Source organism: Ambystoma mexicanum, chromosome 2p, assembly GCF_040938575.1.
Source record: "Ambystoma mexicanum isolate Mex_15411 chromosome 2p, UKY_AmexF1_1, whole genome shotgun sequence".
Taxonomy (NCBI): domain Eukaryota; kingdom Metazoa; phylum Chordata; class Amphibia; order Caudata; family Ambystomatidae; genus Ambystoma; species Ambystoma mexicanum.
The window spans coordinates 1,051,314,566-1,051,331,679 of NC_090923.1; the positions used below are offsets into that span (position 1 = coordinate 1,051,314,566).

At 50.4% G+C, this 17,114-nt stretch overlaps 1 protein-coding gene across 1 annotated transcript in view; it reads right to left on the reverse strand.

The window, feature by feature from the left end:
• SYVN1 (synoviolin 1) overlaps positions 1-17,114 on the reverse strand; it is an 890,352-nt gene that overhangs the window by 611,407 nt on the left and 261,831 nt on the right. The window contains exons 6-7 of the mRNA XM_069644965.1: positions 10,520-10,623; positions 9,819-9,945 (exon numbers count right to left, since the gene is read on the reverse strand). Of these exons, the coding sequence (XP_069501066.1) occupies positions 9,819-9,945; positions 10,520-10,623 (231 nt within the window). The remainder of the gene's footprint in view (positions 1-9,818; positions 9,946-10,519; positions 10,624-17,114) is intronic.

The following is a 17,114-nucleotide window of genomic DNA, read 5'->3' on the forward strand; positions in this document are numbered from 1 at the left end:
AAACCTCTCTGCAGTCAGCCGGGATATCGTACCCTCCAAACTCTAGTGCTGCAGGAGCCAGGCCTGCAAGTTCAGCGACTCCGGGTCGTGATGAAGGATGGCGCCTTCTTCTCTGGAGAGAAGATCCTCGTCCGTCGGCAGCTTCACTGGTGGGGACGCAGAGAAGTCCAGAAGGTCCGGGAACCAGATCTGTCTCGGCCACGCCGGTGCGACGAGGATCATCCTGCACCGGGACCTCTTGATCTGGTTGATGAGTCGGAGCAGCAACGGAAATGGAGGGAACGCATATAGGAACAGGCCATCCCAGGGGAACGAGAAAGCATTGCCCATGCTCGGCTGGGGAAACCTGCTGGCAAACCTCTGGCACTTAAGAGTTCTTCGCCGTCGCGAACAGGTCATCTGGGGTTTGCCCCATCGCTGGAAGAGTCGATCCACTTGATCCTGACGCAGCTCCCACTCGTGAAACGAGCGCAGCTCACTGCTGAGTGAGTCGGCGATGGTGTTCTTTATCCCTGCCAGAGGAAAGGGTACCAGAAACATCCCCTGGGCAACGGCCCAATGCCACAGGTTCTGGGCTTCCTTGGACAGAGCTGGGGATCTGGTTCCTCCCTGCTTTCGGATGTAAAACATTGTGGTGGTGTGGTCGGTGATGATCCTCACCACCTTGCCCTAGAGGGACAGGAGAAAGGACCCGAGGGTCCAGAACACTGCACGGAGCTCCAGGATGTTGATGTAGAGCGGATTTTCCTCCAGGAGCGAAAGGCCTCTCGCGTGAAGATCTCCGGTGTGCGCTCCCCACCCCTCCAGGGAGGCATCCGTAGTCACCATCACCTGGTGAGTCGGGGTCTGAAAGTCCGTGCCCGCCGTCAGATGAGCGTGGATGCCCCATCACCGGATCGCTTGACGGAAAGTCTCGTTGAGAGGGATCCTGTCCTCGAAGCTGCCCACCGCTTGGATCCAGCGGGCGTCGAGAAACTCCTGTAGCGGACGCATCCGAAGCCTGCACAGGCGCACGAGATAAATACATGAGGACATCATCCCGAGGAGGGACTTGATGGACCTCACCCTGGCCACGTCCGTGGCCAGTAGACGCTGCACCCTGCCCAGGATGGCATTTGTCCTTTCCTCCGACGGCGAGGCCAGTCGCGCCACTGTATCGAGCTAGGCTCCCAGAAACAGTGCAACCTGCGACGGGACCAGGTGGGATTTGGGGAAGCTGATGGAGAACCCCAGGTCCGTGAGCAGCTGGACGGTCTTCGCTGTGTGTTCTACGGCGAGCTCCCTTGTCCTTGCGCGGATGAGCCAATCGTCCAGGTAGGGGTAGACGTGGATCCCCTGCAGGTGCAGCCGCGCCGCCACCGGTGCTAGGCACTTGGTGAACACCCTGGGCGCCGACTTCAATCCGAATGGGAGGGCCTTGAACTGGTAGTGCCGCCCTTGGACTACGAACCTGAGGAACTTTCGGTGTCCTTTTAGAATGGGGATGTGGAAGTATGCATCCAAATCCAACGACGACAGGAAGTCGCCTTCCTCCAGCTGTCCCAGCACGTGCTGGAGGGTAACCATCCGGAACTTCTGTGCCTTGATGCACTTGCTTAGTCGACGCAGGTCCAGGATGGGGCGCCATCCTCCTGTCCTCTTTTTTAGGAGGAAGTATCTTGAGTAAACTCCGGAGCCCCGGAGCCTCTTCGGGACGAGCTCGATGGCACCTTTCTTGAGCATCGCCCTTACCTCCAACAGTAGTTGAGTGACGTGGTTTTCCTTCCTGGCCACGGGTGGAATGGGGGACACTTCTTTAGAAATTCGAGGGCGTGCCCCTGGAACAGGGCATCCAGCACCCAACGGTCGGTGGAGATGGACTCCCACACGCTGACTAACTTCGCCAGCCGGCCTCCCACCGGGGTGCTTCGGTGGGGGCCCGACGCAACGGCCGGTTCAGTCCTGCTTGGAGGCCACCTTGCTGCCTTGGCCTCCCTGGCGACGACGGCGAGATCCCCAGACTTGCCTCGTCCCCTGTAGGCTTCTTGCGACGAGGATCAGGCCGCCTGGTGGTACGTAGAGGAGCCACCGCCGAATCCCTTGGAGGCACCTGGCTTGCCTCCGGAGTTCCGAAAGGACGGCCGTCGTTGCTGAAGAACTCCTAGGGCCTGAGCCGTCTCCGTGTCGGTTTTGATGGCTTGGAGGGACTCATCCACTGTCTTCCCAAGCTGATTGTTCCCGTCGAAGGGCATGTCCAAAACCTTGGCTTGCACGTCTTGGCGGAATCCGTCGCCTTGAGCCATCCCCGCCGTCTAAGACAAACGCTGTTGCCCAACTGGCGGAAACCGGTGTCAGCAATTTCTGTGGCCACCGTTATGGCGTGGTCCGACGCCACCTCGCCCTCCTGTAGGATCGCCAGGGCCTCCGCCCTCTTGTCGTCAGGAAGTCCAACAGGGGGGAGATCCTGTACCACAATTCCCTGTCGTAGCGGGCCACGATCGCTAGGGCGTTGGCCGCCTTAATCGTCGTCGCCACCGACGAGATAACTCGTCCCATTGCATCCAGTTTCTTTCCCTCGCCGTCCGGCAGGGAAGTAGAAGTCGAGGCCGATCCCCCCCCCCCCCCCACCACCCAGCTTTCTTCTTGGCTGCTGCCGAGACGACCGAATCCGGGGTCGGTTGCGCCCTAAGGCACAACGGGGCGGCGTCGGGGACCCGGTACTTCTTCACGTGCCGGTCCCTCTAGGCAGGCGTCATGGACGGGTTCTTAAGGAGAGCAAGTGCCTCGTCCCAAATGTCATCCAGCAATGGCACCTCGAGGACCGTCTTCCTCTTGGCCTCGCACTGCTGGTAGAGGAAGCCTTCCTTCTCTTCGGGGAAGAGCTGGAAAAGCTTGGACGCCCTGGCAATCATGGCGTGAAATGAGCCAATTTCGTCGGGCGGGGAAGCCCGAGGAATCGGCGACGGGAGATCCGTCCCGTCGTCACCACCGTCGTCGTCATCCGTCCCCGTCGTGTATCTGTTCCTGTGTCATCCCTTGGGATCAGGGAAGGAGACACAGGCTGAGAGGGCCGTGAGGGCTGAAAAGGCGGGGCTGGATGAATCCTCCTCCTCTTGCTTGAAGGGCTTCCCGACGGACTCGGCTCAGTCGGGTCATCCGTTGGGGGGAGAGGCAATCTGATCCTTACCGCCGTGCACAAGGCCTGGATTGCTGTCAAGATGGCCGCCGAGTTGTCCTGTGGCTCGGGCTGCGACGGGTGCTCCTCCACGGGAGCCTCCTCGTCGCCACCCTCGCTGTCGTCGTCCCCCTCGTCGGGATCCCTCCTGTGGGAATGGGCCTCTTCCAAATTCTTGTCGAGTCCCTCTTAGACTTCTACCAGCTCCTCCTCGGAGGCTGTGTCCGTGTCCGTAATGGCCACCGCCCCCTATTTTTCCTACCGGGGTCTTCACGGGGGTCCTCGATGGGCTTAAAAGAGGATTCCCTCAGGAGAGGCAGGGAAACTCTGGGCCCGAGGTTGCCACCACTGGGGTAGCCTGCGTAGGCTTCGCCAGGGCCACAGCGACTACCTCAATAGAGGCCTTGGCCAGGTGAATCAAGGCCTTCACCACCTTGGGCGCGCTTGAGGCCTTCACCTTAGGGGGAGGGTCACCACCTCGCTCCCCCTCGGCAGGTGCCTCCGAGATCAACCGGGCCTCTCCAGAAGCTTAGCCGGGTTCTCTGATTTTCTCTAACCCGAGCCAGAGCGTTGGCTTGTGGTTGATGGCGTCGGCAAAGGTGCACCCTGCCGGACAGCCGAGGAGCCCAACCGTTCGGCGCTCCCGGTGCCCGCAGACTCGTGGTGCTTAGCCTTCTGTTGTGCCCCCATCGCCCTCACAGGACTTAGAAGACCGCTCAGACTTCTTCTCACCTGCTGAGCTCTTGCCTTCCAGCCAGTTGGCGAGACGTGTCCGACGATCCCTCATGGTCCATTCCGACATGTTCATGCAAAACGCGCAGTCCTTCTCCACGTGCGTTTTGTCTTTGTGAAGGCAGTAGAGCCACCTCGAGGGCTCGTCCTCCTTGAACAGGTTCTGTAGCTAGCATCCAGGGCAGTTCCTGAACAGCTTGTCAGGAGGCGAGCTTCCTTTCTCCTGGGCCATGTCCATGAGGTAAGCCTCTGAAACTTATGGAATCCTCCAAGAAGCGTAGCTCGATGAAAATTTCACCCTTGAGGGGCGTAGAAAATTCCAAAACGGGTCCCCGTTGATCGGAAGTAGAAACGGTGGCGCTTGAGGCTCGATTTAACCAAAAAATGAGATAAATCTCTTTGAAAAAGCGCAAAACGCAGTAAATGCTTGATAGCACGAGGGCTCCCAACACTTGAACATGCGGTAAAAATCTGAGGATGGCTGCCAGGGGAGGGGCTTATGGAGAGGGCAGTCATTGGCTGGGGGCAGTATGACCCAGAGATCAGTGATTGGTTACTACTAAGAAAGATAGATCAGAAACGAAACCTGATTTTTTTTTTTCTTTACCGAGGATTCCCAGCCTGACGACGGGGAATATTCATGAGCATGTGAATCCATGCCAGACCCCATGCTGGAGAACTGTCTGACAGTCTTGGACAGGGGTTGGGAACCATCAGATTATTCTTCCCGACCTTCGACGCCTCGACGTGTCCTTAGTCTTATTAGCCTCTGAGATGATGTTTGCGAGGCTCTTGCGGATATCCGGTGTATCTGGTAGAGGACTAACACCTTTGTCATGGTTTTCCACGCCACCAAAACCTTTAGCATTGACGTGCTCTTATGAGGCGTATCAGCGCTTCTGTGGTGTTTGGTGCTGACGCCCTTGCGACTTGGTTTCCCGGACGCATGCCATATGGACGGTTGCGGGGGGGGCGGCCGATCCTGAGGACCGGTGGGTTCCATCGAAGGTTTCGGCGTACCCGTTGGAGTCTGTGGCCTTCCCGCCGAGTCCGTCAAGGAGGCTCGGGGGTTGTGCGCTTTCCTTTACGCGATGTGCGTGTCCTTGTCACCAAGGTGCACTTTCCCCATAGCAGAACCAGTGGCCTGCCTGCCGGGGTCAGACATCTCGGAACTTGGCTGTTCAGTTGATAGGTCAATGGGCTCCGGATCGGAGACATGGCGGTCGCTTACTTCCTCATCTTCGGATGTAAAAGTCTACATGACTTGCAGGAGTGCTCATTATGATCGAGGTAGACACTTATTACACCTCCAGTGTGTGTCTTTCCAGGGATATTTGCCATTGCAAGAAGGGCAAAATTATAAAGGTGTCCTGTCCATAGCTAAGGTTAAAAGCGACAGCGAAACTAACAGGGAAAAAAGAGGGGAGAAGGAAATGCATTCTACAAAGAGTAAGAACCTCAAGCCCCACTCTCCCTATTGTACAGGCCGGGCCGAAGGCCAGAGGCCACGTGGTAGACAGCGTCGATCGGAGCACCACCTGCCGAAATCTGCAGTCTTCGGTGTTCTTCGGCGTTGTTTGTGAAGTAGTAGTCGGTGAAAGAATGACGAATATTAAATGACCGCAGGTCGTGGACAAATAAATATATCTTAGCAATTTTCGAGCTCCGCACAAGGCAACCAGCTAGCTGGGCAGAAAAAAAAATCTGAGGGACCTCAACGCGTCAGGGATTTTGGGTACACTACACATTACTATCACATCATCGACATCCCCTTTCGATCCTCGAAAGACAAGATGTAATACTCTGTGATTACCACTAGATGTCAGACTACATGCACAGCATGTGACTCAGCAGATTAAGAAGCATCAGAAAAATTGCTATTTAACATCAGTTTTAAATAACTATTCTTTTAAAAAGGCAAAGGATTGTAACAATAGAATAATCTTTGAAATTACTTTTCAGAATCAATAAAGCCAGTGAATAATCTTTGGCTATGCTTAATACATTACTCCTAGACCCTGAGGTGAATTCATACACAAGGATAGTATTTGCATTCAAATTGAAACAACTTCTTTAGCAATACCACAAATTCCAAAGCTAATACATCTACAAATATTACACCAATATACTTTGTAGATCCTGAGTTGCAGAAAGGAAGGGTTAAGGGAAGTAAAAAGGTTAGAACAGTTTCTCAGAAAATGTGAGGACAACTGAATCCTCCAATGAAGTCTATATGAGCCTTTCCCAGCAGTAACAGTGTTTAACAAGCCAGAGCCTATGAGGGATAAGCAATACCAAAGTAATCGGATTTAGGATAGTGCCTTTAGGGAGCCAGGACAGCCAAAGTCATTTGGACACAGTCTATATTTCTGATGCACTTCTTGTATAAAGGTCTTGCACAAAGCTCCAGAGTTCGGAAAAATCACTTGTAGGGACACAAGCTGTTAAGCTTGTGCAAAGGGAGTTGAAATCAACTCAGAAAGTAAGCAGGTACAAGTCTCAAGTGAGACAGCACGACTTAAGGCAAGAAAGCAAGTACCCCCAAGCCTGAAAAATTACCTTGGTTAGAAGAAAGGGGTCCAGCTGGATTCCGTATTGCTACAGCCAAGCAGATCCTGGTTCCTGAGCCTCAATCATGGGGACAAGAGGGGGATGTCTGGGGGGGCTCCTTCGGCCGTACTCTGGAAGGTAGTCGGCAGCTATGGGTTTTCTTCGGTTCAGGGGCACTTCGCAGTTTCAGCACTTAGCAAACAGCACTGATGCAGAACGATGGACACCGGTTGGACTTTCCTTGCTCCTTCAGTCTTGCACTCTGGATCGGCATTTCCTGCTTCTGGGTGTCCTTAGGCGGCTCCTGGAGCTTTTGGCCCGATTCGTTCCGCGGCAGACGTTGCACTCAACTATGGACACTCAACCCCTGGCAATGGGCTTCTGCAGCAACAGAGAGGCACAGCAAGTCATAGATTGCGCCAAAGTGGAGTTTGCCTGGGGGTTAGTTTGACACACTAACCCAAGGGGAGAAGTTGTTCCTTCAGAGCTTCTCTGTCGAGGTGACAGAGGTCAGCACAGCAGCAGGGCTTCACAGGGCAATTGAAGGTCCAGTAGGTTGCAGCGGGCATGTCTTCACTTCTTCTTCTTTGAATGTTTCTTCCAGTGGTCGACTCTGCCTGTAGTCCCAAAAAACTCACCTTTTAAGCAAGATTTCCCATTCATGCACAGCCTAGGATGTTAATCACATAGCAGGGTGGCTGCCTGCCAGCCAACCAGGACTGGTTTCGATCAGGCACACCTAGAGACACATCCTGTCCTTCCAGACACACTGGAGCCAGGGGCGGGCTTCAGGGCAGAAGCCCACCAAAGGCAAGACAAACCAAGGGCTCAAACCTGTCTCAACGCACAGAGTAAAAGGCAAGAATGACCTCAAACAGAAAATGGTGAAAAAAGAAGACAGGGGCCATTTTGACAAAATGGTCACCCATGGGTGCTGTTACTGCAGCTGAGGGTTCAGCCTGAAGGTGCTGTGCGTCACCATACAAAATGCAGATGCCTATGGAGTTTGACTCTCAAAACAGTGGAAACACAAAATCCAAATCAGGTAAAAACACGTGAAAAAGGACCCACTCACTCAGGAGTTAAAATTAAAAAGTCCTAAGTCCAGCAAAAGATCTGGGGGTCTCTAAAATGGTAGGGTTTTAGCACAGAAATGAAAATTCTCCCTAACATGCAGTAAAGCAGAAGGCTTTATAGACATTCAAAGTCAGGATAGGGTAGGGTTAAAAAAAATATGCAAAAAGAATGGGTCGGGGGGTCTCATAGGAATCTATGGAGAGAAAGGTGAACAAATAAACTCTTTCCAAACAGTTTTATTCTGAAGACAAAGCCGGTGTATACCTATTCAGGGTATTGTGTTATGAAGAGGTCTGAGAGTTTCTCTAAAGTTGCATTTTATAACACTTTTGTGACCAAGGTGGGTGTCGAGAAACTTTCTATCGAGTCCGCAGCTCACTAACTTTTCTCATTCCCTTTGGGGTGCACTGGTCAGTCCCTATGGCTTCCAGCGCAGGGAGTAGCTCCCTTTTGTGATTCTATACAAAAAGGAAAGGTGAAAACCAGTCACCTTGAGTTGAGTCTGCAGGGCACTGTGTGCCTAACATTTTTCTTTAACATCCCAGTTACTTTTGTGATGCATGCTGAAACGGCTGGTGGCAGTAAACCGTTTTAACACTTTGCCCAGCACTTTGACCAGTGCTGCCGTGGAGTTTTCGGTTTGAATTATGAACATGCCCGGCAGCAGTCTTCATCGTGTTCCCTTGGAAGCAGAGTCATACACACTGCACGTCTCTCTCCAGGGAATTTCTGAATTACACCTTGTAGAGAACTTAAACGGTGTATTCTCTCCATAAGGGCCTCATGGAAACAGCGCTAGCCTGCGCTGTTAGGGGGAAAAGACATTCTCTAGGCCTTCATGTAAATGTTATATATCTTTTTACAAACAACCAACAGTCTTCCTTACTTGTCAGGTCGCGGTTGTGTCTGGTCTAAAATTTCTCTCCCGACTATGCCGCTTTGTCCAAGTCAGCGATCACTGTGTGATGGCGACAAAGTTCTTCTTTCTTCGCTAGGAGTTTTACTGCGTACCATTGGCGGAAGAAAATAAATCGAGGATGTCCACACGCAGGGGAGAGTGTGACAGGAACGTCCCTGTGAACGCACCATTTTCACCGTCGAAAAAGCAAATGTTACGCTCCGAGCCAACCACTAGATGGTGGACTATGCGAAGCATGTGAACCTAAGCAGATTCACAATCTACAGAAATATATGTTTTACAGTGACTTTACTTAACAGTGTGCAGATTTAAGCCTACACACCCCTGAGTCGAAGCCCAACTGCTAAGTCACTCTCTACCATCGCAAGTCTGGTCAAATAATTTAGTGCGAGACTGGCTGCACCTGTAATGTCACCAGAGCAGGTTCTGGAAAAATGTGCCTTGGTTGCTCATCCACTACCACTTAGAGAGTCTGGATTCACCAAGTATCACCCTCTAAACGAAGTAGGTGGATATATTTCAGTCCAAAACATAGGAACCAAAAAAAAAATCTAATGTGGAGCTCAGAGCTAAATATCGCTCACATTTTAAAGGACTCCCTCTTCAAAGCTAAAAAATCGAATTATTCCATCTTCAACTAAAGTGGCTTTAAAAAAAAAAAAAAAAGGATTTCAATATAAATTTCTTTAGTGAAATCAGGCGTGTTACAAAGGCAGGCTTTCCAGCTATGAATTCAATGGGCGACACATGTGCACACTGTAACAATGCAGGACTGTGGCTGCATAACAAAAAACAGCCCCAGCAGATAATTTCTGGTACAGGAAAAAACATAGGTGTAATTATTACTGTAAACATCTAGTTTTTACTATACTGCTCAACAACGGGGTTTACCTTTTAAGTGTTTCCTAGGGGGGCAGAGAATAAATGTTTAGAAAGGGACCACAGAATTCAGTAAGGGCAAATATCAGGGTTGGAACTCTGGTTGTTACAGTTGCCAACTTACCCAGGATATATGCTTTCAAGGCTATCTGTAAGATGTTTGAGGTGCAAAACAGGTGGTAGTGGGTGGAGTGGGAGGGGAAGCAAGGATTTTTTTTTTTTTATATAAGTTAGTTGCGTGTTATAGGGTACAGATATGCCTCCTAAAAAGCAGGATTGGATTAAAACAGAAATTACTCAAGAAAAACTTCATCATAGTTCAGTCCTAAATGTAGAGGATTACAGACTAGCCCTCAATAGGTTAAAGGTACCATGGTAGACTCCGATCCTCGGTCATCACAGTTACTCCAATATTGTCAAATGGCATGGTAGGGTTTAAGTCCGTGAGTGGTATTGCCTTGTTTGCAAGAAGTGACAATGAGTGATGGACGTGCATGAAGGCATTACCTGTGAAGAGCTCTGTGTAAAGCATGTAGACTGCCTTGTTGTCCCAAGGGTTCTCGAATAGCAGGTCCACAGAGTGCAGCATGTACTTAATGAACACAGTGAGGATCATGGTCATCAGGATAGCATACTGTTGAGAAAAAGAGGAGAGATGAAAAATACTGCATTTGGGTACCCATCAATCAATGCTATTTCGAAGGATCCCGCTACATGTGAAGTACATTTACGCGTCAACATTTTGCTTCAGCGAAGACACATGGTCACCATTACAAGCTGGATTTGCAGAACCTTTATAAGGCCCTATGCTGTATGGAAGATCACATTTATGTTCTTTGCCATATGGTACATTAGTGCCCTGGTCAACATATTGCAATGATAGGGTGTTGCATGGAAGCATTCCATTGTATTGGATGAGCTGTAATGTGGGCTCCAGTGGTGCAACTGCAGGTGGTGATACCTCACATGCACACTGAGGTGCACTGGGTGAAATGTATTGGAAGCAGTGCACTTGGCACCCTCAGAGTAGAATAGTAGTGGGTGCTGCAAGATAGTATTGAGGCGCTATGAAAACTATTTTCTGTTCTGCAATATCAGGGCCTGCTTTGGATTAGGATCAAGCTTCAGGACAGAATAACAGATACTTAAGAAAGCAAAGTATGCCCAAGTGTATAGCCAAGTCCAAAAAAGCACAGCAGTTTCCTCACCTCAAAGCCAAAGACTAGTTGGACAGAGGCTCCACGGGCAAGGATACTGTAATAGGCATGTCTTACAAAAAGAAAATCCAAGACTTCCAGAAGGAGCACAAGAGCTGAAACAAAGGGAGATTCTGTAAATATGACAACCAGCACTGGAAGGACACTGCAGTATCAAAGTGGCAAGTGACATGGCAATACTGTAACTGAACACAAAGTAATGAACTGCATAGCTTCTAGACACAGGTACCATATCTTCTCACATAAATGCTTTTCTAATCTACCTACACTTTTAAGAGCTAGCCTTAAATCATTGGAATGCAAACTGACTAGGATTGGCAAAGAGATAAGGAGTGGCTCTGAGTCAATCCGTGTGGGCAGTCTTTGCACCACTCAGTTGAGGATGCTACAACTAACCTTATGGTGAAGGCTAACATCTGACGAGAAAGGTGTGAGGGAAAACTGGTATTTTAACACCCTTTTGAACGCTGTGCATCGTTATAGTAATGCTCAGCCAATGCTGGCTGCCATGTTTAACAAGTGCTTTATTGCCATTGCTGTACAAGTCCAATGTTTTAATGTGCATGTTCCAAAGTATAAGCGATTTTTAGACTGCCACTTTCGTAGTCAAGGCGGCTTTAGTAGACAGCAGTTGTGATAGTAGGCAGGTTTACCTGCCCTGAGCAGTGTGTTAACTGTACATCAGTACCTTAAACGTATCACTGTTTGTCTTCGACCCTGACCATGTCTTCCCCGAGTGTGAGAATGCAGCCTGTGCCCAAGACTTATATGCCGAGAACCTGTACTTGCACCGGATAAATTGTTTCTTCCCAATGTCTTGCTATGTCTGAAATCACCCTCTCCGCTGAAACGCATGGGGTATAAAACCCAGTGACTGGAGGAAGAGGGATTGCTGCGTCGAGTCTCGTCATTGGGTTGCAGTTCGTCCTGTGTGTCGATTTGCCACGAAAGGTCGTTCACCAATCCACTGGATGAGTCTGTGGTTATTTTTCCACGACAAAGGGAAGCCAACCCTCTTATACGTGGGCAGAGCGACAAGTCTCAACTCTCAGGTAGGGGTAGAGCGACAGCAGGGGGTGGGGGGACGGGGACACGGGGACACGGGGACACACACACACACACACACACACACACACACACACACCCCCCCCCCCCCCCTATTGTTTTTCAGGATGGGTCTACCATGCCTTCACATGCTCATGAATATTCCCAGTCAGGCTGGGAAGCCTTGGTAAAAGAAAAAAACAGTGTCACTTCACTTACAAGCTGTATTTCTCCTTTAAACCAATCACTGTCCCCTGGGTCATACTGCCCCCATCCAATGACAGTCCTCTCCCAAAAGCCCCTCCTCTGGCAGCCATCTCCAGATTTGGTAAGCATGTGAAGTGGCTGTATGGTCAGAGCCGCAGAGGAGTTGGAGGGAGGGTTCACATGTGAATCCATGCCATACACATGCTGGAGAATAATAGTTACAGGTAAGTAACTTGTTCCTTTTCCAGCATGAGGTCTGGCATGGATTCACATGCTCATGAATAACGAATACATAGCAGTACAATATTACACAACCACAGGAGGTGGCAAGCCTCAACAGAAGCAATTACAGTTACCCTGGAACAGACTCACCTCAAGCAACAGGTTGCGTAGCACTGCTTGGCAGACTCTAGACTCCTCCCTAGAATCCCTGTCGATGCAGTAGAATTTCATGAAGGTGCAAGTGGACCTCCACGTAGCAGCCCTGCAGATCTCGAACAGGGGCACACCAGACAGTAACGCCATTGTTGCAATGATCGCTCTGATGGAGTGGGCTCTCGGACAGCCAGGCAGCGGTCGGTTAGCCAACCAATGAGAGTGCGTGATGCAATCAGAGAACCATCTTGAAATGGAAGTCTTGCACAAGGTTTTCCCATGGTTCATAGGAACGAAGTTTGCTAACAAAAGTGAAGTCTCACGAAAACTCTTTGCATGTGTGACGTAGAAATTCAGTAAATCATAGAATGAAGAGTGTTGCTGTGCCATGGGTTTGTGTTTTGAGAAACCGGGTGGGTAAATATTATTCCGTAACCTACCCTTTGTTAACCCAAAATTATTGCAATAAAGGCTGCGGTAAATATCACATCTAGTCCTATTGGCTAAACAGATGTGATACCTGAAGTGAGAAAAGAAACACACAGTCTATATAAAAAAAGTACAAAATAGTTTTGTATTAACAGCATAAGGCATGAAACAGAAAATTGTTGTCATTGAAGGCATAAACAGAAAAAAGCAAATAACAAGCAAAGGAAGAAAAACACACCCTATACATTCATATTCCTTAATCATACAATGTGTAGGTTTCAAATCTGGGCGGTGGTGTGGGGTAGAAGGGGAAGCATGCATAGAAGGAAATTGAATCATAAGACAAAGTAGCGAAGAGAAGATGTAAAGTCATGATAGCAGCAAAAGTGAGACAGAATCATTCCTGTCCTAACATAGTGCTACGAGCAAATCATTAGGCTAGACAACAATTTGTTCAGATTTGGGAGTGTCACTTTGTTGCTCCCAGTAGAGGTCTAGGTTGAAAATGCCGATAAAGTCCAGGTGGCATTTTATTCTTCCTCGGATGTGGCTTTGTTTTCCGAGGCTTAAATTTGCCAACGCGGTGGAGGAATGAGTTCGGATGGTAAAGAAAAGAAAAAACAATGTGTGTGGGTGAATCTCAATAACCCACACTCCCCTCACATTATTTGCGTTTTGGCACCAAAAGAATTTTGGAAAAATGAAGTATTCCGCCTTCATCAGGGCAGTGAAGATCAAGTTCTGAAAAGAAGAGAGGAGAAAACTCCTGGTGAGATGGAAGCTTGAGGAATGCCTTGAGGTTGGCAATTAATGCCCGTTTTGAGGATATCCCAAAGATAGTCAAAGGTTAGTAGTGAGGTTTTTCCTATTAGGAAGAAAGGGAAGGAGAAAATAAAGAGACTCCACTATAACGACATATTTAGTTAGCAAATCATTTGGATAAAACTTTCTACCGTGACTGCCTAAATCACCGGTGAAAAGGATAGACAGAAAGTGCAAATATCCTATCCAAGTATTCCCAAGAGCCGGTGCCTTGAGAGCCTCGATCCCTCACCGGTCCAGTGTCATGTGGTTGGCGTGGATATGTACATAGGTCTGTGCACTGTGGGGCTTGGTTACCTTGGTGGTTAAAGGTTTGTAATCATCCCAGGTGTAGACTGGAGGAAACCGGGCTCCTGGGTGTATGCGCCTCCGTTTCTAATAGTCGCTCAACTGGGTTGAAGTCCAGACAAGCTAGCAGGACAAACGAAATTAGAGCGAAAGGTGCGTCAGTACTCTTAGAAGGGCACTGCATGGGTGGTACCACGACATGCATGGAAGCTGTTAAGGTTTGCCTGTGCGGTAGTTACCTGCATGGCAGGTGTTGTCTTGATCTGGGGGTGAATGAGCCGAGTGCTCAATGTCGGCAAATCCCCAAGCTCGGGGATTGAGTGCAAGAGGAAAACAACCGCTGGGTGCTGGTCATCCGGAGATAGTGCCAGGAGGTGTCTTGATCCTGAGTGAATCCTGGACTGGGGGTGGAAAGTGAGGGAGTGAAAAAAGGGGGGGGCGCTGCGGGAGGGGAGGGAGGAAAGGAAAGGAAGAAGGGGGAATTGGGATAAGAAGGGAAAAGGAGAAAGAAGGGGGGGCGGGTTGCGAATAGGGGGGAGGGAAGAGAGAAAGTCAGGGAAAAAGGGGGAGAGAGAAAGGAAAGGAAGGGAAAAGGCGGGATGGGAGGGTGGGAGGTAGAGAGGAAAGGAGAAGACAAGGGGAAGGGAGGGCAGGAGAGGGACAAAAAAAAGGGGATGTGGTAAAAAACCTGCATTGATGAATGGCGTGCAGTCTCAATAGGAAGGATCCATTAGTTGGATTGCTGCCTCAACAAAAGGTATTCTAACCCGTGAAGGCGCACTGCGGCTCGCGTGAACAGGGGCTGCTTTGTCAGTAGTTGGCAGAATTTTAATCAGAGCCATCTAGAAACGGAGGCGGCTGGCGAGCAAAGACTGCTCGCTTTGGAATGCTGGAGGTGAGTCTCCGTGCTCGTAGTCTGCAGGTTGATGGCAGCCGCTCCGGATTGCAGCGTCACCTGGAGCTGCCAGATCTGCTCTCCCTGCTGAGTCAGTGCAGGGCGGGAGAGTGGTCTGGTAGCTAGGTTACCGACGCTAGTGCTGGCTGGGGGACGGTGTGGCTTGCTACGGCTGTGTCAGGAGAATTATCGGAACACAGCAAAGCAGTGATTGAAAAAGAAAGGTGGGCGGGGGTGGGGGGTTGTTACAGGGGAACGGACACCAGGACTGGCCTGACTTCCAAGCAAATATGGGCGGCATAAATATGTCGCATATGGCCATCATCCCATGTCTTGTGTGAATATGGATGTGTGCTCTATTTTCCCTATTGCAGTATATGCACTTGGGTCAGGTGAGCAGCAGAGTATGTCAAGACCACAGGGTCACGTGATCCTCAAATATTACCCCCCAGGGGTAGGGAGGTTTTTGTGTGTTTGGGGGGGATTTGGCACAGAGAGTGCCTGCGTGGGCCCATGCATGAATTTGGTCTGGATGCGAGTTCCCCACACAATTGTTAGAGCTGGGGGTTATGTAGCTCATTGAGGCCATGGTCATAAGTAATCTGTGGATCCATCTGCTCTCTAGGTTGAGGATGTGGTCTGAACATTGGGGCCTGAGTCCACTTTCTCCAAAACCCACCATAAAAGGTCATCAGGTGTATGGCGAGTCTCTACGAAATGCGCTACCATTGGTGACGTCAGGTGTTTACAGTGGATCCTGGATCGGTGTTCTGAGATCCGGGTTCCCACCTTACGCATTGTTTGGCCTATGTATCAGTAGCCACATGGGCATTGGATACAACAGACATAGAAATTCAGGGCACAAGCAACATCCAGCGAATGCAAGGCCTTTTTCGCGGGCGACAGATTTCAGGGGGAAAAAAAAACAAGGCTCGTTGACGTGGAATTCCGTCAGAAAAGGAGGGGTGCGTACATAGCACCACCGTCAATTTGTGGAAAGTAAGGTATGGTTTTTTGCAGGATAGCGCCTAGATCTCACCTACCCTCCTGGCAGAGGTGATGGCCACTAAGAAAGCAGTCTTCGGCAACTTGAGCGGATCCTGATGCGGAGGCATGAGCCTCATCAGAACCACGTTGAGTTCCCACGCTGGGGCAGGAGCTTTCACCAGCGGGAAAGATCTGAAAGGTCCTTTGAGAAACTCCTTGAGTCCATGGGACCAAAGTGAAAATCATCCTGCTAACATGGTGTAACGGGAGCTAGCCACCAAATGCACCTTGATGGAGGCGTGCGCCAGTCCGGCCTTGGCCGAGGATAGTTAGCACGGCAGGATCTGTGGGGCTGTGACTCTCAAACGGGTAATCTTCTGTGACCGGCACCACGTAGCGAAATGCTTCCACTTGTGACCGTAGCACTTCAAGGTCGACAACGCCCTGGCTTTTGGAGGGCTTACCTGCATTCCGCTGGCAACTCAAAACCTCCAACTCTAGGTCTGCAGGAGTAAAGTCCTCAGGTTCAGCGATCCTGGGTCGTGATGTAGGATTGTGCCTCCTTGGGTAAGAAGATCCAAAACCACTGACCGGAGGCGACGCTAACAGGCTGAGAAGGACCGGGTACCAAATCTGCCTCGGCCATGCCAGGGTGATGAGTATCATCCTGCACTGCCACTGTCTGAGTGTTGATGAATCCTAGCAGGATGGGCAACAGAGGAAGCATACAGAAACAGCCCTTTCCACAGGACCAAGAACGCGTCCCCCCCCCAGGCTCCTCAGTTGGTGGAATCTGCTGGTAAACTCCTGGCATGTGGAGTTCGCCACCGTTGCTGCAAACAGATTGATCTTGGGCCTGCCCCACTTGACGAAGATGCAGTCCACCTGGTCCTGCCGAAGTTCGCACTCGTGGCAGGAGTGCAACTCCCTGCTGAGGGAGTCTGCGATGGTGTTATTGACTCCTAAGTGAAGAGTAACAAGGAACATCAGTTCTCTGACGGCCCAGCGCCACAATTCCAGCACTTCCTTGGAGAGCACTGGGTATGGAGCGTCCTCCCGTTTCCGGATGAGGTAGATGCAGGACAACATCATTGCCAAGCAACGACTTGATGGCCTGCACCGTGGCGTTGATCGATAAGTCGCTGCACCTTTCCTTGAATGGCTGCTACCCTCTCCTCCGAGGGCGACTCCAGGCAGGACACCGTATTGAGTCTGGCTCCTAGGAACAGTGCATTCTACGATGGTGTTAAGCAGGACTTTGGATAGATGGAGAATCCCAGGTCTGTCCGTTGGCTGGTCATCTATGTGCGTCCGATGGCCAACTGCCGCGAGCGGGCCCAGATGAGGCAGTCGTCGAGATATGGGTATACATGTATACACCGTAGAAGTAGATGGGCTGCCACCTGTGCCAGGCATTTTGTGAACACTCTGGGGGCCCGACTTCAATCCGAAAGGCAGGGCCTTGAACTGGTAGTGCTGACCGTGCACTACGAAGCGCAAAAACATTTGCGGTTTCTTGTGAATGGGAAAGTGGAAGTA